The 13,482-nt window shown below is 39.4% G+C and overlaps 1 protein-coding gene across 11 annotated transcripts in view; it reads left to right on the top strand.

Moving 5' to 3' along the window:
- ep300b (EP300 lysine acetyltransferase b) overlaps positions 1–13,482 on the top strand; it is a 39,139-nt gene that overhangs the window by 4,899 nt on the left and 20,758 nt on the right. For 4 of the 11 annotated variants that reach the window (XM_077619935.1, XM_077619940.1, XM_077619942.1 and 1 more), the window contains exons 3-16: positions 1,424–1,603; positions 2,720–3,002; positions 3,573–3,686; positions 3,862–4,104; positions 5,554–5,653; positions 5,760–5,885; positions 6,042–6,159; positions 6,248–6,431; positions 7,354–7,431; positions 7,671–7,756; positions 9,997–10,149; positions 10,256–10,753; positions 12,261–12,512; positions 12,590–12,770. In XM_077619935.1, coding sequence (XP_077476061.1) covers positions 1,424–1,603; positions 2,720–3,002; positions 3,573–3,686; positions 3,862–4,104; positions 5,554–5,653; positions 5,760–5,885; positions 6,042–6,159; positions 6,248–6,431; positions 7,354–7,431; positions 7,671–7,756; positions 9,997–10,149; positions 10,256–10,753; positions 12,261–12,512; positions 12,590–12,770 — 2,596 coding nt within the window. The remainder of the gene's footprint in view (positions 1–1,423; positions 1,604–2,719; positions 3,003–3,572; positions 3,687–3,861; positions 4,105–5,553; positions 5,654–5,759; positions 5,886–6,041; positions 6,160–6,247; positions 6,432–7,353; positions 7,432–7,670; positions 7,757–9,996; positions 10,150–10,255; positions 10,754–12,260; positions 12,513–12,589; positions 12,771–13,482) is intronic. The other 7 variants (XM_077619936.1, XM_077619944.1, XM_077619945.1 and 4 more) reach the window with 4 other exon arrangements.

The following is a 13,482-nucleotide window of genomic DNA, read 5'->3' as shown; positions in this document are numbered from 1 at the left end:
GCAAATATTGATCATAAGGAAGGAACATTGTGCATGGGAGTTTCTTTTTATTTTTGGTTGTTGCAGTCCACTGCATTTTTATCCAGGACATAGTTTTTGAACACGCTTGTTTTGCTTCGTAAAAGCTTCCTGGATCCTTTTTATATAGCAGTTGTATTTTGTAACATTGTATGTATACAATGTGGAAATGTTGAGTCAACCAGTCTTCCTAAAGACATCTGGTGAAAAATCTTTAATTTTTAATAACACTATATATATATATATATATATATATATATATATATATATATATATATATATATATATATATATATATATATATATATATATATATATATATATTGCAAACTTCCAAAATAAGGGGGACAATGTTAGTGTTTTCAAATATCGTAAAATTAATGACACTACAAAAACAAGATTTTTAATCCTCCAAAAATTACGTCATTGGATTTTTTTAATGCTTATTTTCCATTACATGAATCCCAACAATGTATTGAGGAAGTGCTTTGACAACCCCAAAGCCTCCCACGTATGTTAGTAACCCCGCTTTTTGTCCGCAATCATTTTGGCACCACTTTCTTCCTCTCATTTTACAAGTGATCGATCGATCTAGTTTTTTTAGGACTGATACAGATACTGATTATTAGTAGTTAGAGCACATGTGTCAAAGTGGCGGCCCGGGGGCCAAATCTGGCCCGGCGCATCATTTTGTGTGGCCCGGGAAAATAAATGATGAGTGCAGACTTTCTGTTTTAGGATCAAATTAAAATGAAGAGTATAGATGTATATTAAATTTCCTGATTTTCCCCCTTGTAAATCAACAATTGTAATTTTTTAATCATTTTTTTCTGTGTTTTTAGTTCAAAAATCATTTTGTAAAATCTAAAAATATATTTAAAAAAAGCTAAAATAAACATTGTTTTAGATCTATTAAAAAACGGAATATTCAGGGCTTTTAATCCAGTTCTTTTAATCCATTTATAAAAAAATATATAAATATTATATCTAAAATGGTCCGGCCCGCATGAAATCAAGTTGACGTTAATGTGGCCCGCGAACCAACCCGAGTTTGACACCCTTGAGTTAGAGGATACCAAGAATTGATATTTGGAGCCGATTTTCATTTGCAGTAAAAGTCAAGAAACTAGTGTAAAAAATAAAAAATAAAATGCAAGCCCCAAACTTCATAGAACTTTATTAAATCACACGCATACACTGAAGAAATGATGTTAAAATGATCTATTCTAGCCCTTTATTTATTATGAAATGTATATGAGGATTCATACAACTTATGTTGATATATGTTATAATGTAAAATTCAATAAGGGAAAAGAGGGGTTAAATTCGAAATAATGATGCGGTCCAATTCCATTACCATTTTTTCTTCTTTCCAATATATTTGTTTTCTCCTTGCCTTTCACAGATGAATATGATTGCCAATGCGGGCCCCTATGGTGGTCCCTATGGTCAGTCTGCTGGTCCGGGGATGCCTGGAGCAGGCCTGAGCCCACAACTCCAGAATAAGGCCGCAATGGCTAACAGTATGGCCGGCCAGTTTAACATGGACAAAAAGGTGACAGCGAATCAAGGCATTCCTGGAATGGTTAGACTTTGTTCTTTACTCTTAAAAATATATTTTGTATCCACTGTAGTATCTTGGTCCAGAGGTCCGCACTATGGCCAAACAATACTGTCCTGAGTCGAATCTCAAAGTTGTTTGGTTAAGTTTATCTATTGGATTTTGGTCAAACACTTCTTTTTCTTAACAAAGTAATCACTAAATTATCCATCATTTTGAATGCCACTGGGTGTCTGCTTGTCTGTCAACTTTGAATGTAATTATTGATCTTTCCAGTACGATTCAAGTCTCAGTAAAATTCAACTTAAATAGACACAAACTTCTAAATTGCTCAAAGTATTTGATTCAAGCAGAAAAGTCCATCGTGGAAACGATCTAGGGGAAAAAGGTTGAATTTAATTAAATTGTCAAGATCAGATGATATGTAGTTCTTCAACCAAATAGGATATTATTTGATTTCGGCATTTGTTTGTGTGGGGGGGAAGGAATTAATCGGAGTGAAGACATGAAATCACGCAGTTTCTGCGTGTGATGACAAGTAGGCTTTTTGTGTTGTGGTAATGACGACATGGCCTATGTCCGATTATTATTATTATTATTATTATTATTATTATTATTATTATTACACGTGAGCCTGCAACGTACATAAAGAGAATAGGAAAGAGTTTTATTTCTGTCGCCGTCACCTATCAAGACAACCAGGACTTTATACTTTATAACAGTGGTCCCCAATCACCGGTCCGTGGACCAGTATCGGTCCGCGATCCACCTGGTCTGTCAGAGTAATAAATATTAAGGTTTTCAATCTCGCCCTCCTTCTTATAATGAGAAAAAATTGTTATAATAATAATAAATAATTGCTATTATGCTTGGGACTTTTTTTTTTCTTGAGTGGTCGCCCTCCCCATTAGTTGGGAAAATAGCGAGAAAAATGTTGGGGACGGCTGCTTAATAATACATCTTAGCATGTTTTCCGGATGTTTTGGGAACTAATATCATTGGTGTTCTACATAGAGATATTTTGGCACTCCCATGTAATTTATTTGTATTGTTTTATGTTGATGTTTCTAGGCACTTGTCCTTTTCCCTTCTAAAAGAAGTCACTCATTTAAAAATCAATGTTCTATCTCTTGTCACAAGACACCGCAGCAACCTCCAGGCATTGGCGGATCAGCAGCAGTGGGAGCAGCACAGGTTGGACTGGGTGCTGTCGGGTCAGGTCCCTGCACTGGGCCTCCTACAGCAGACCCAGAGAAGCGTAAGCTTATCCAGCAGCAACTGGTTCTCTTGCTCCACGCTCATAAGTGTCAGAGAAGAGAGCAAGCTAATGTGGAAGTAAAGCCGTGCAAACTGCCTCACTGTCGCACCATGAAGAACGTACTTAACCACATGACTCATTGCCAGGCTGGCAAGTCCTGCCAGGGTGAGTTTGTTGTAAATCAAAGAGATAAGGCAAGGCGCACCTTCAATGAATGGCCTTAAATCTTAAAATTGGTTTCATATATAGTATAAAGAGCACTGGATTATAAAACACAGTAGTAGTGGTGGTGGTAGTTGTGTTAAGGGATTGTGTTATACATCTACTAAATAGAGCCGTAGTAGTAGTAATAGTAGTAGTAGTAGTGGTTAGGACTTATACATCAACTAGATGGAGCTGTGCTAAAGGGAATTTAATACAATGATTAACCAAAATTGATCTATATAGAAGGTGCACTGCCTGATTTTGAGAAAATTGGGGTCTTTTAGTTGCGCCTTATAGTTCAGAAAATACAGTATGTCAAATGTAACCAAGACTTCTTATTTTACTTGACTACTTGTCATCATGTTTGAATACATATACTTTGCATATCACAGGATCAGACTATTTAGACTTTTAGACCAATGTTTCACTAGCCTGTTCTGGTTTTCTTCCTGAATTATCACTGTCATTCTTTACCTTCTGCTCTTCGTTAAAGTTATTTCTGTTATGTTTTTTTTCTTTTAATCATCTCAGTGGCGCATTGTGCCTCATCAAGACAGATCATCTCACATTGGAAGAATTGCACGCGACATGATTGTCCTGTATGCCTACCTTTGAAAAATGCTGGAGACAAGAGGAACCAGCAATGTGAGTGGTCCTCTTGGTGTTTACATGAATGAATGTGTTTTTTTCCCATGCAAGACTATTATCTATTATATTACGTCACCCAGAACCTTATAGACACCAAAGATGCCTTTTTGTAGCTTTGGTTTATCTAATTTCATTAATGTATGTCCTCTTATTCATCTCTCCATCACTACAGCGCTCGTTAGCAGCGCAGGGCTTGGTTTGGTGAACTCTTTAGGTTCAGGAGTACCAGGTGGACAGTCTACTACTCCAAACCTGAACCCACCAAGTCAGATTGATCCCAGCTCCATTGAGAGGGCCTATGCTGCGCTTGGTCTTACTTACCAGGGCAACCAGATGCAGCCACAGCCACCCCAGGCGAACATGCAAAACCAGGGGATGCAGGGGCAACCTGGAATGAGGAATCTGAATGTCATGGGTTAGTTTTTTGTGTCCTGTATGTTCATTTTTTGATTGACAGTTGTACTTTAACTTACTGAACAAACAAGTTTTTCAAGTTAGTACCGTATTTTCCGGACTATAAATCACATATTTTTTTAGAGTTATGTCCGCGGTGTGACTTGTGTGAACATTTTCAACAAATATTATATCATTCCACCTCTTATTTGTACGTTAAACCACAAAATATAATTGATAATTGATAATTTCAACATTGGCGAGCGACGTACCAAGTTTGTTTTATTGTTCCTACACTATGAATACTGATCTATGTTCTTTGTTTTGAATTTATATCATTTAAATTACACAAAACTGACATACTTCAGTGCAACTTATATATATATATATATATATATATATATATATATATATATATATATATATATAGTTATATATATATATATATATATATATATATATATATATATATATATATATATAGTTATATATATATATAGTTATATATATATATATATATAGTTATATATAGTTATATATATATATATATATATATATAGTTATATATATATATATATATATATATATATAGTTATATATATATATATAGTTATATATATATATAGTTATATATATATATAGTTATATATATATATATATAGTTATATATATATAGTTATATATATATATATATAGTTATATATATATAGTTATATATATATATAGTTATATATATATATATTTATAGTTATATATATATATATATAGTTATATAGTTATATATATATAGTTTTTATCGCCTTTCGTTGTGCATTTTTTTGGGCTAGTGCGACTAATAATCAGGTGCGACGTACAGTCCGAAAAGTAAGATATATGTCGATTCATTCGTGTTTTTGCATTTTATTTTTGATTAGGATACTGCAAAGTTAAGGGGATTAATGAAACAATGGTGTAATGAAAAGAAGAGCTACAGTTACCTATACACACTAGGTACTTCATTGAACAGGACAAAACTATTTTTGCATTTATTTTGAATACATATTGGTTAAATAAGTAGAAATATATGCAAGGATTTTCTCTAACAGGTCACCAATTTATGGTGTGTGTGTCGAGGCCACTAGGTGGGATACAAAGCATAAATACCCAAAGAATGCGGTCTATCAATAATACAGCTTTAGTAAGCTTCAGTTTCAGTCTGCAGAATGTCCCCACCTTGTGGGCTTCCTGTGCATGGCTCCAGTTTTTTACCTAGGTCTACAATGTCTTCTGTGTCTGTGCTTTTTACTGTCTTGCTACTGCAACCAAGGGAATTTCCTGAATACTGGATGAAATAAAGTTGTAATCTAAAAAAAAAAAAAACTGTGAATTGAGGCTCGGTTGGTCATGGAACTAATTGAATCTATATTTCAAAGTACTACTGTTCACCGCAGACCTGAACTAATTTTAATGGAGTATTTATATCTCTACCCAGGAGGCAACTCGATGGGAGTTAATGGTGGTGTGCAGCCCCCAAACCATCAGGGGTCCCTGCTACCAGATGCCATGTTGCAAAACAGTATGAACACGCCAAGGTAGGACTGACTTAAACAGCTTTAAGTGTTTAGCTTTTCTTTAAATTAGACTGCTTATGCTAAACACGGTTTTCCTTTTCTGGTCCACTCTGGATCTTCAAAACAGTTTGATGAATGATGGAGTGGGAAGCCTGGGATCCTTACCTACTGCAGCTCCTCCTTCTGCAGCTATGCGGAAGTCTTGGCATGAAGACATCACACAAGACCTGCGCAACCATCTAGTGCATAAACTGTGAGTTGTTTTTTTTAACATTAAAATAAATCATACGAGGGCCATTCAATAATTGAGGGTAATTTTTCAGTGTGAAATTGCTAGCAACACTTTTTACTTCATCGACACTCATTCGCAGCTGAAGGATGAAAATATCTGTTATTTGTTTGTGACCAGGGTTCAGGCTATATTTCCCACTCCTGACCCAGCTGCCCTGAAGGACCGACGGATGGAAAATCTAGTGGCATATGCTCGTAAAGTTGAGGGGGACATGTATGAGTCCGCCAATAGTAGGGTAAGCGCTACAAGAATTATTTTGTATTCGATAATCGTAGTAAAAGAATGGTGTCAATCAGAACGTACATGCTTCTATTCTTCTCAAGGCGGAGTACTACCACCTCCTAGCAGAGAAGATTTACAAAATCCAAAAGGAGCTTGAAGAGAAGCGAAGGACGCGTCTACAAAAGCAGGGAATGATGCCTGGGCAACCTAGCTTGGCCTCATCCGGCTTCCCACAGGGGGCTCTCAGCCTGGGTCAGCCTACCATGGCCCCAGGACAACCTCCAAGTTTGTACACCTTCAGTTTGTAGCCTTTCAAATACAGTGGTACCTCGAGATACAAGCTTAATGCATTCCAATAGGATAACGCACGACCACTTGCCAACGAGAAGTAATATATATTCCTCGTATTAGCGAATGCTCCGCCATTCGCACTGACTAACGGGGGAAAAAAAAACACAGAAAAAATGCAATGCTCCGCCCAGTACTCGTAGAGACATTACACGAGGGAGTTGCGACCAGAAAGACAGTGCCCATGATGTTCGTATGAGCAGCCTCTCACGTCCGCTGTCTGCTCGTAGATCAAAATTTGTCTCGTATCTCAAGATAAATATTTGCTCGAAATTTTACTCTTATCTCAAATTGCTTGTATGTCGGGGCACTTGTATGTCGAGGTACCACTGTAGTTCCTTGTGTCCATATTAGTCACAATACATATTGGCATCTAAAATCTTTCTCTGTGGTATTTTGGGGGGAGTTTGTTTATTTGTTTGTTTAGTTATTCATAGTAGATTGGATTATTGCAATGGTTTATTTACATGTCTCAACAAAAAGCAATTAAAAAGCTGTAGCTAATCCAAATTTGGAACTGGACCATTAACTGGCCATGAAATCATTGCACTTGTTTCTGATGAATTTTTAAATCAGTGGATACACTAATATCATAAAGCTGGTCTACATTTATGAAAGCATATTCATATCTGCCCCTATTGTTCAAATCCCCATAGTGTGTCTTTTGTTTTACATCTGTTTCTTTGTTTTATATTGAATTCTCGTTAATTTTTTTTCAGTGTCTTACAGATTTAATTTATGTATCACTTGAATTGTCTTACATTACAATTTCCTCATTTTTAGTTTTGCCTTGCCTCTTGTATTCTGTAGTAGTCAATATTAAATCACGTGTTTTTGTGTCAATTTCTCACCCTATCAGATGGTCCTCATTCTGATCCGTCCATGATACGACCCGGAGGACCAAATCAGATGCCTAACAGGATGCAGAGCCCAGGAGGTGAGACTCTTCATCTTCCAGTGGAGCATTGCATTTAAAAGCCACAGGGGAACAAGAATTGACAATGATTATTACATTTTCAAAAATTAGGATTTAATTTATTGATTCTAACATGTCAGCTTTTACATAAAACTTGAGACCGGGAGAATTTGACATTTGAAACCTTTTAAGACTAACTTATCAAATGTTGTTTCTGGAAATGTTCTCTATAAAACATGTAAACACTCTTTACCGTTCAGGAATGAACCAGTTCAACCAAATGGGGATGCAGTCAATGGGTCAAAGGTCAACACCTCCTCTTCCCCTCAGTTCTCCGATGAACCAGGTTGGTAATTACTGCATCGAAACATCTAGCATTTATGTAATCTTTGGTATGAAAAGCATCAGAATAACATTTGTGGTAGTGTTTGACAAATGCCTCATTTGGAGCTGCAGTCATGATTTGTTCAACACATAATAATAATAATAATAATAATAATCGGACATAGGCCATGTCGTCATTACCACAACACAAAAAAGCCTACTTGTCATCACACGCAGAAACTGCGTGTGACGAAATTGATGGTGCTTCTCCATAAGCTACGTTTAGTCGGCAAGAGACCTAAATAAGTGTAAGTTACGGACTTGTAATTTGTCATTCCGCTGTTGTGGATACAGGTCGCTTACCTCGCGATTACATACAGGTCGCTTACCTCTCGATTACCTCGCGATTACATACAGGTCGCTTACCTCTCGATTACCGCACACTGTCTGCCACTTACCTTCCTTCAAGTCAGCTAGGAGGCGGCAGATCACCAACCAAACATCTATTCATATGCCGCAGAAGGGAATGTGTGTATGTTAGCGCGAGTTTAGATGTCTGATGGATGTGGGGAAAAAGCTATCCTTAAGCCTATTTGTCCGAGCTTTGTGGGACCTATAGCGTCTGCCAGAGGGCAGCAGCTGGAACAGATTGTGACCAGGGTGGTAAGGGTCCCCTATGATGTGCTTGGCTCTGCTGAGGTAACGCGGGCTGGCAATGTCTTCAAGTGAGGGCAGAGAGCAGCCGACAATCCTCTGGGCAGTGTTAATCACTTTCTGCATGGCCTTTTTGTCTGCCGCCGTGCTTCCAGCGTACCACACTGTGATGCCGTACGCCAGGATGCTCTCTACAGTGGTTCTATAGAAGGTTCTCAGAAGATTGGAGCCCAAGTTGTTCTTCCTGAGCACCCTGAGGAAATGGAGTCGTGTCTGAGCCTTCTTCACCACTGCCGTGGTGTTTGTAGACCATGAGAGCTTGTCCGTGACGTGGACCCCCAGGAATTTAAAGGACTGGACCCTGTCTACACATACTCCATTTATGAGGAGTGGGGCCAGATCTGTGCCGTGTTTGCGAAAGTCCAAGATTAATTCTTTAGTTTTCGTGGTGTTCAGTGTGAGATTGTTCACCGAGCACCACGAAGACAAATTGTTGACCTCATCTCTGTAAGCCGACTCATCCCCTCCTGAGATGAGTCCGACCACAGTGGTGTCGTCAGCGAATTTGATGATGGCGTTAGACTGGTGGGTGGGTGCACAGTCGTAGGTGTACAGGGAGTACAGAAGAGGACTCAGTACACAGCCTTGAGGGGAGCCAGTGCTTAGTGTAATGGAGGAAGAGAGGTGGGGACCAAGTCTAACAGTCTGTGGGCGGTTGGTCAAGAAGTCCTTTATCCAGCAGCAGATTGAAGAGGATAGTCCAAGGTGGGAGAGTTTGTTAGTCAGAATGTCCGGTTTTATGGTATTGAAGGCTGAGCTGTAGTCAATGAAGAGCATCCTCACGTAGTTCCCAGGGTGTTCCAGATGGCTCAGTGCTGTATGAAGAGCAATGGCAATAGCATCATCAGTGGACCTGTTTGCCCTGTAAGCAAACTGGTGAGGGTCAATTGAGGGAGAGATTGTATTCCTGATATGGCGGGCTACCAACTTTTCAAAGCACTTCATGATCACAGGCGTGAGGGCAACAGGCCTATAATCATTCATGCTGCCAATGGTTGGCTTTTTGGGGACAGGGATGATGGTGGCAGATTTCAGACAAGATGGAATGATGGATAGTTGCAGGGAACAATTGAAAATATTTGTGAAGACTCCAGCCAGCTGGTCAGCACAGGCTTTGAGCACCTTCCCAGGTACTCCGTCAGGGCCCGCAGCCTTCCTGGTGTTCACAGACCGCATTACCAGTCTCACTTCCTGTTCCCGGAACGTCAGTGTATTGCTGCAGGGTGGTGGTGGGGGTGTTGAGACTGGGCCTGATTTGTCAGTCTCAAAGCGGGCAAAGAAACGGTTCAAATTCTCCGCTAGTGAGGCATCTGCATTAACAGACATAGTATTGTTGTTGTAGTTGGTTATATGTCGTATTCCTTGCCACATCTTCTTTGGGTTATTTTCTGTGAAGTGCTCCTCATGCACAAAAATGTAGCCGTTTTTCTGATCCCAAAATATTTAAAAAATGTTTTGGTCCTTGTCTCAAAATTTTTACTCGGGCAAAAAAAGCTTCTTAAATACATTTGAATTGCTATATATTTAACCAAATTGTCTCCATTACAGATGGGTATTGGCTCAGCAAGGATGGGTCACCCAAATGCCACGCAACTACAGAATCAGTACCTCCCACCGGGCCAGTTTCCTGGGACCAGTCCTGCTCTTGGTTCTGGTCCCATTGGCGTGAACCAGCCAGGATCACAGGCCGTTGTGCCGCTGGTGAATATTTAGGGCCAGAGATCACGTAGTGCACCTTAGTGGTGAAAATGTATTCAAGTGGAAGTCAAAGTCCTTACGATGTTTGTCATCTTTGCTCCCTCTGCAGCAGAATCAGATGTCAACCCCGCCTTCGCTACCGGCCGGCAGCCCTTCCGCCCAGTCTGCCACCCCCGCCCCGGGCTCTGCAGCCTCAGGTGGCTCCATGGGGACCGGTGGTGTTTGTGGTTCAGGGCCTCTGCCTAACTTGCCTCCATCCTCCACGCCAAACCAGCCCAGCACATTTCCTCACTGTCCACCCATGCGAACAAACTCTCCCTCACCAGCACGCAGCTTAACGCCTCAACCTCATCAGTCGACTCCCACGTTACCTCGTTCTCAGACGCCGCAGCCGCAGACCCCGAGCACACCCCAGTTGCCTTCTCAGAATCAACAGCAAGCATCGCAGCAGCAGCAATTACAAGGTCTCGCGGGGAGTTCCGAGAAGGTGAATCAGCTTCCACAGCAGACCCTTGGAGGTGCTACTACCTCAGGCACCCAGGCCGCTCAGGCTTCATCGGTGCCTCTTCAGAATGCACATGTGCCACTGCAGCTGCCACCAACCCCAGTGAGTACAGCAATCCCTCCATTATCGCGTCTTCACTTATCGGTATTAATTATTTTTAATTTCGTTCTTTTATTTATTTTTAAAAGTTCATAAAAATGTGAAAGTCCACCTGTAAGCAGAAGCCACTTTTGCTACTAGGACTCAGCATTGAAGGGAAAAAAATATTTAAGTTCATAAAAATGTGAAAGTCCATGCTGAAAGTCGTAAGCGGAAGCCACTTTCGCTACTAGGACTCACCTGCAAAGGAAAAAAATATTTATTTAAGTTCATAAAAATGTGAAAATCCATGCTGAAACTCATAAGCGGAAGCCACTTTTGCTACTAGGACTAGGCACTGAAGGAAAAAAAATATTTAAGTGCATAAAAATGTGAAAATCCATGCTGAAACTCATAAGCGGGAGCCACTTTTGCTACTAGGACTAGGCACTGAAGGGAAAAAAAATATTTAATTGCATAAAAATTCGAAAATCCATGCTGAAAGTCGTAAGCAGAAGCCACTTTTGCTACTAGGACTCAGCACTCAAGAGAAAAAATTATTTCATAAAAAAATTGAAAATCCACGCTAAAACTCATAAGCGGAAGCCTATTTTGCTACTAGGACTCAGCACTGAAGGAAAAAAAAATAAGTTCATAATAATGTGAAAATCCATGCTGAAACTCGTAAGTGGAAGCCAATTTTGCTACTAGGACTCAGCACTGAAGGAAAAAAAATATTGAAGTTCATAAAAATGTGAAAATCCATGCTGAAACCCGGAAGCGGAAGCCACTTTTGCTACTAGGACTCTGTACTGAAGAAAAAAAAAGTTATAGGGGTGACCCTACTTTGCGATTTTTCGATTATCGTGGCCATGTCTGCTCTACATTAACCGCGATATTCGAGGGATTACTGTAGATTTTACTCCCTACTTAAATTTTTTCTTAACTCATTGAATGCCACTGGCAGTGATGGATGAACCCCATCCGCTCTAAAAATGAACAATTTTTACATTGACCTCACCGAACCTTTGGTGTCTTTCCGTTTGCAATACCGAAATTGAGGAAACAGATCAACAACCTACCAACTGGTGTAACTGCCTAAACATTATATACTAAATGAACCTTTTGGCTTCTAAGGTTAGGAACCTCCGGGTAGCTCATGATGCAATTACAAGGCTCAAAACAATTTTCTCAATGTTTCATTGAGGTTTATTCCAAGAAGAACACACACATCGTCACGCCGAGCTCCCGGGACAAACAACAAAATGGTGATAAAACAATTATCAATTCATGGGTCAGGAAATCAATCTATGATATAATTTAAAGAGGAAAAACAACGAATCTCTAAAAGGGAGAAAAAAAATTGCACTTATTGTGGACACCTGTTAATTTCCTCACAATTTGACAAAGTTTCAGTACGTTTCTGTAAATAAATAAACCAATACTGTTATTGCACATTCTAAGAAAAACATTTAAATTAACCACAGATCTCCGTATCTACCTGCTCTTTCTTTTTATTTATTTTTTATAGCAGCTGTCTCCTAAGCCACCCGTAACAGCAGATGGTCAGGTGTCATCACCAGCCTCAGTCAGCAGCAGCACAGATCCAAATTCCCAGCTCGCCCCACAGGAAGTCTCCGCACCTGTCGAAGAGGATATCAAAATGGACGTGAAAAAGCAGGAGGAAGAGGAGGAAGATGGCGACGAACCTCAAGGTGATGGCAAGTCTCTGGGGAAGATGGGAAAAGTTGAGCCTGACATTAAAGCAGAGGAGAAGGTTGAGGTAAGAATGTTCCCAGTGGGTTCTTCTGAGTCATGTGTGTTGGCACGTGTTTTTCACCAATGATGTCTATGCCCCAGATAAAGAAAGAGAATTCATCGGAAGATGGGTGTAAAGTTGAGCCCATGGATACATCTTCCTCCTCTGCGTCTTTGTCAGTGGAAACTGTGGAAGACAAGAAGCCCGAGGTGAAAAAAGAGCCCAAAGAGCAAGAGGAGGCCTCGGCAGCCTCCCCAGCCAGCACTCAGAGCAAGAAAAAAAGTAAGTCCTAACTTCATTTTTTCCCCCCCGTAATGGATTCGACCTCTAACTCTGCTGATGGAAGCCAATGTCTACATTATGTATACATGTACATCTATGTGTATGTATGTATATTTATATAAATGTATGTATACATACATATGTGTATACGTGTGTGTGCGTGCGTGCAGTTTAAAATTAAAAAAATAAAACATCTATCTCATAATACAGGGTTCAATTATGACTGGGTGCTCTAATTTGATTGGTGATTCTCAATGCGTTTTTTTATGTCAATCAAATATGCACTGTATGTACTATTGTATTAGTTAACAGCCATAGTTACGTACGATGTGTTTAGTTCAATTGTCTTATACAGTGGGCTTTCAAAAGCATTGATGTAACGATACTGAAAGGTTTTATCCAGATATGATATTCAATTGCGAAAGTACATGTGCTCTGTTATTTATTTGTTGAGGACAAGTCACCAAACATTTATTGTCTTGTAGTAAATTTGACACGCGCACGTACATATTTATTTCAGCAACACCCGTATTTATTTAATAGCTTACTTATTACCTATCTATTTATGTCTAAAATGGCTTTCCTGTATCTGCATTCTCACCCTCTTGCTACTGTGACAATGAAATATCCCGAATACGGGATGAATAAAGTTATCCAATGCAATGACTTGACAAAAAAAATGCGAAAAATATTCTCCATTACTATCAACTGT

This window comes from Stigmatopora argus, chromosome 14 (genome assembly GCF_051989625.1).
Source record: "Stigmatopora argus isolate UIUO_Sarg chromosome 14, RoL_Sarg_1.0, whole genome shotgun sequence".
Lineage (NCBI taxonomy): Eukaryota > Metazoa > Chordata > Actinopteri > Syngnathiformes > Syngnathidae > Stigmatopora > Stigmatopora argus.
This window is presented reverse-complemented; position numbering and strand designations above follow the sequence as displayed.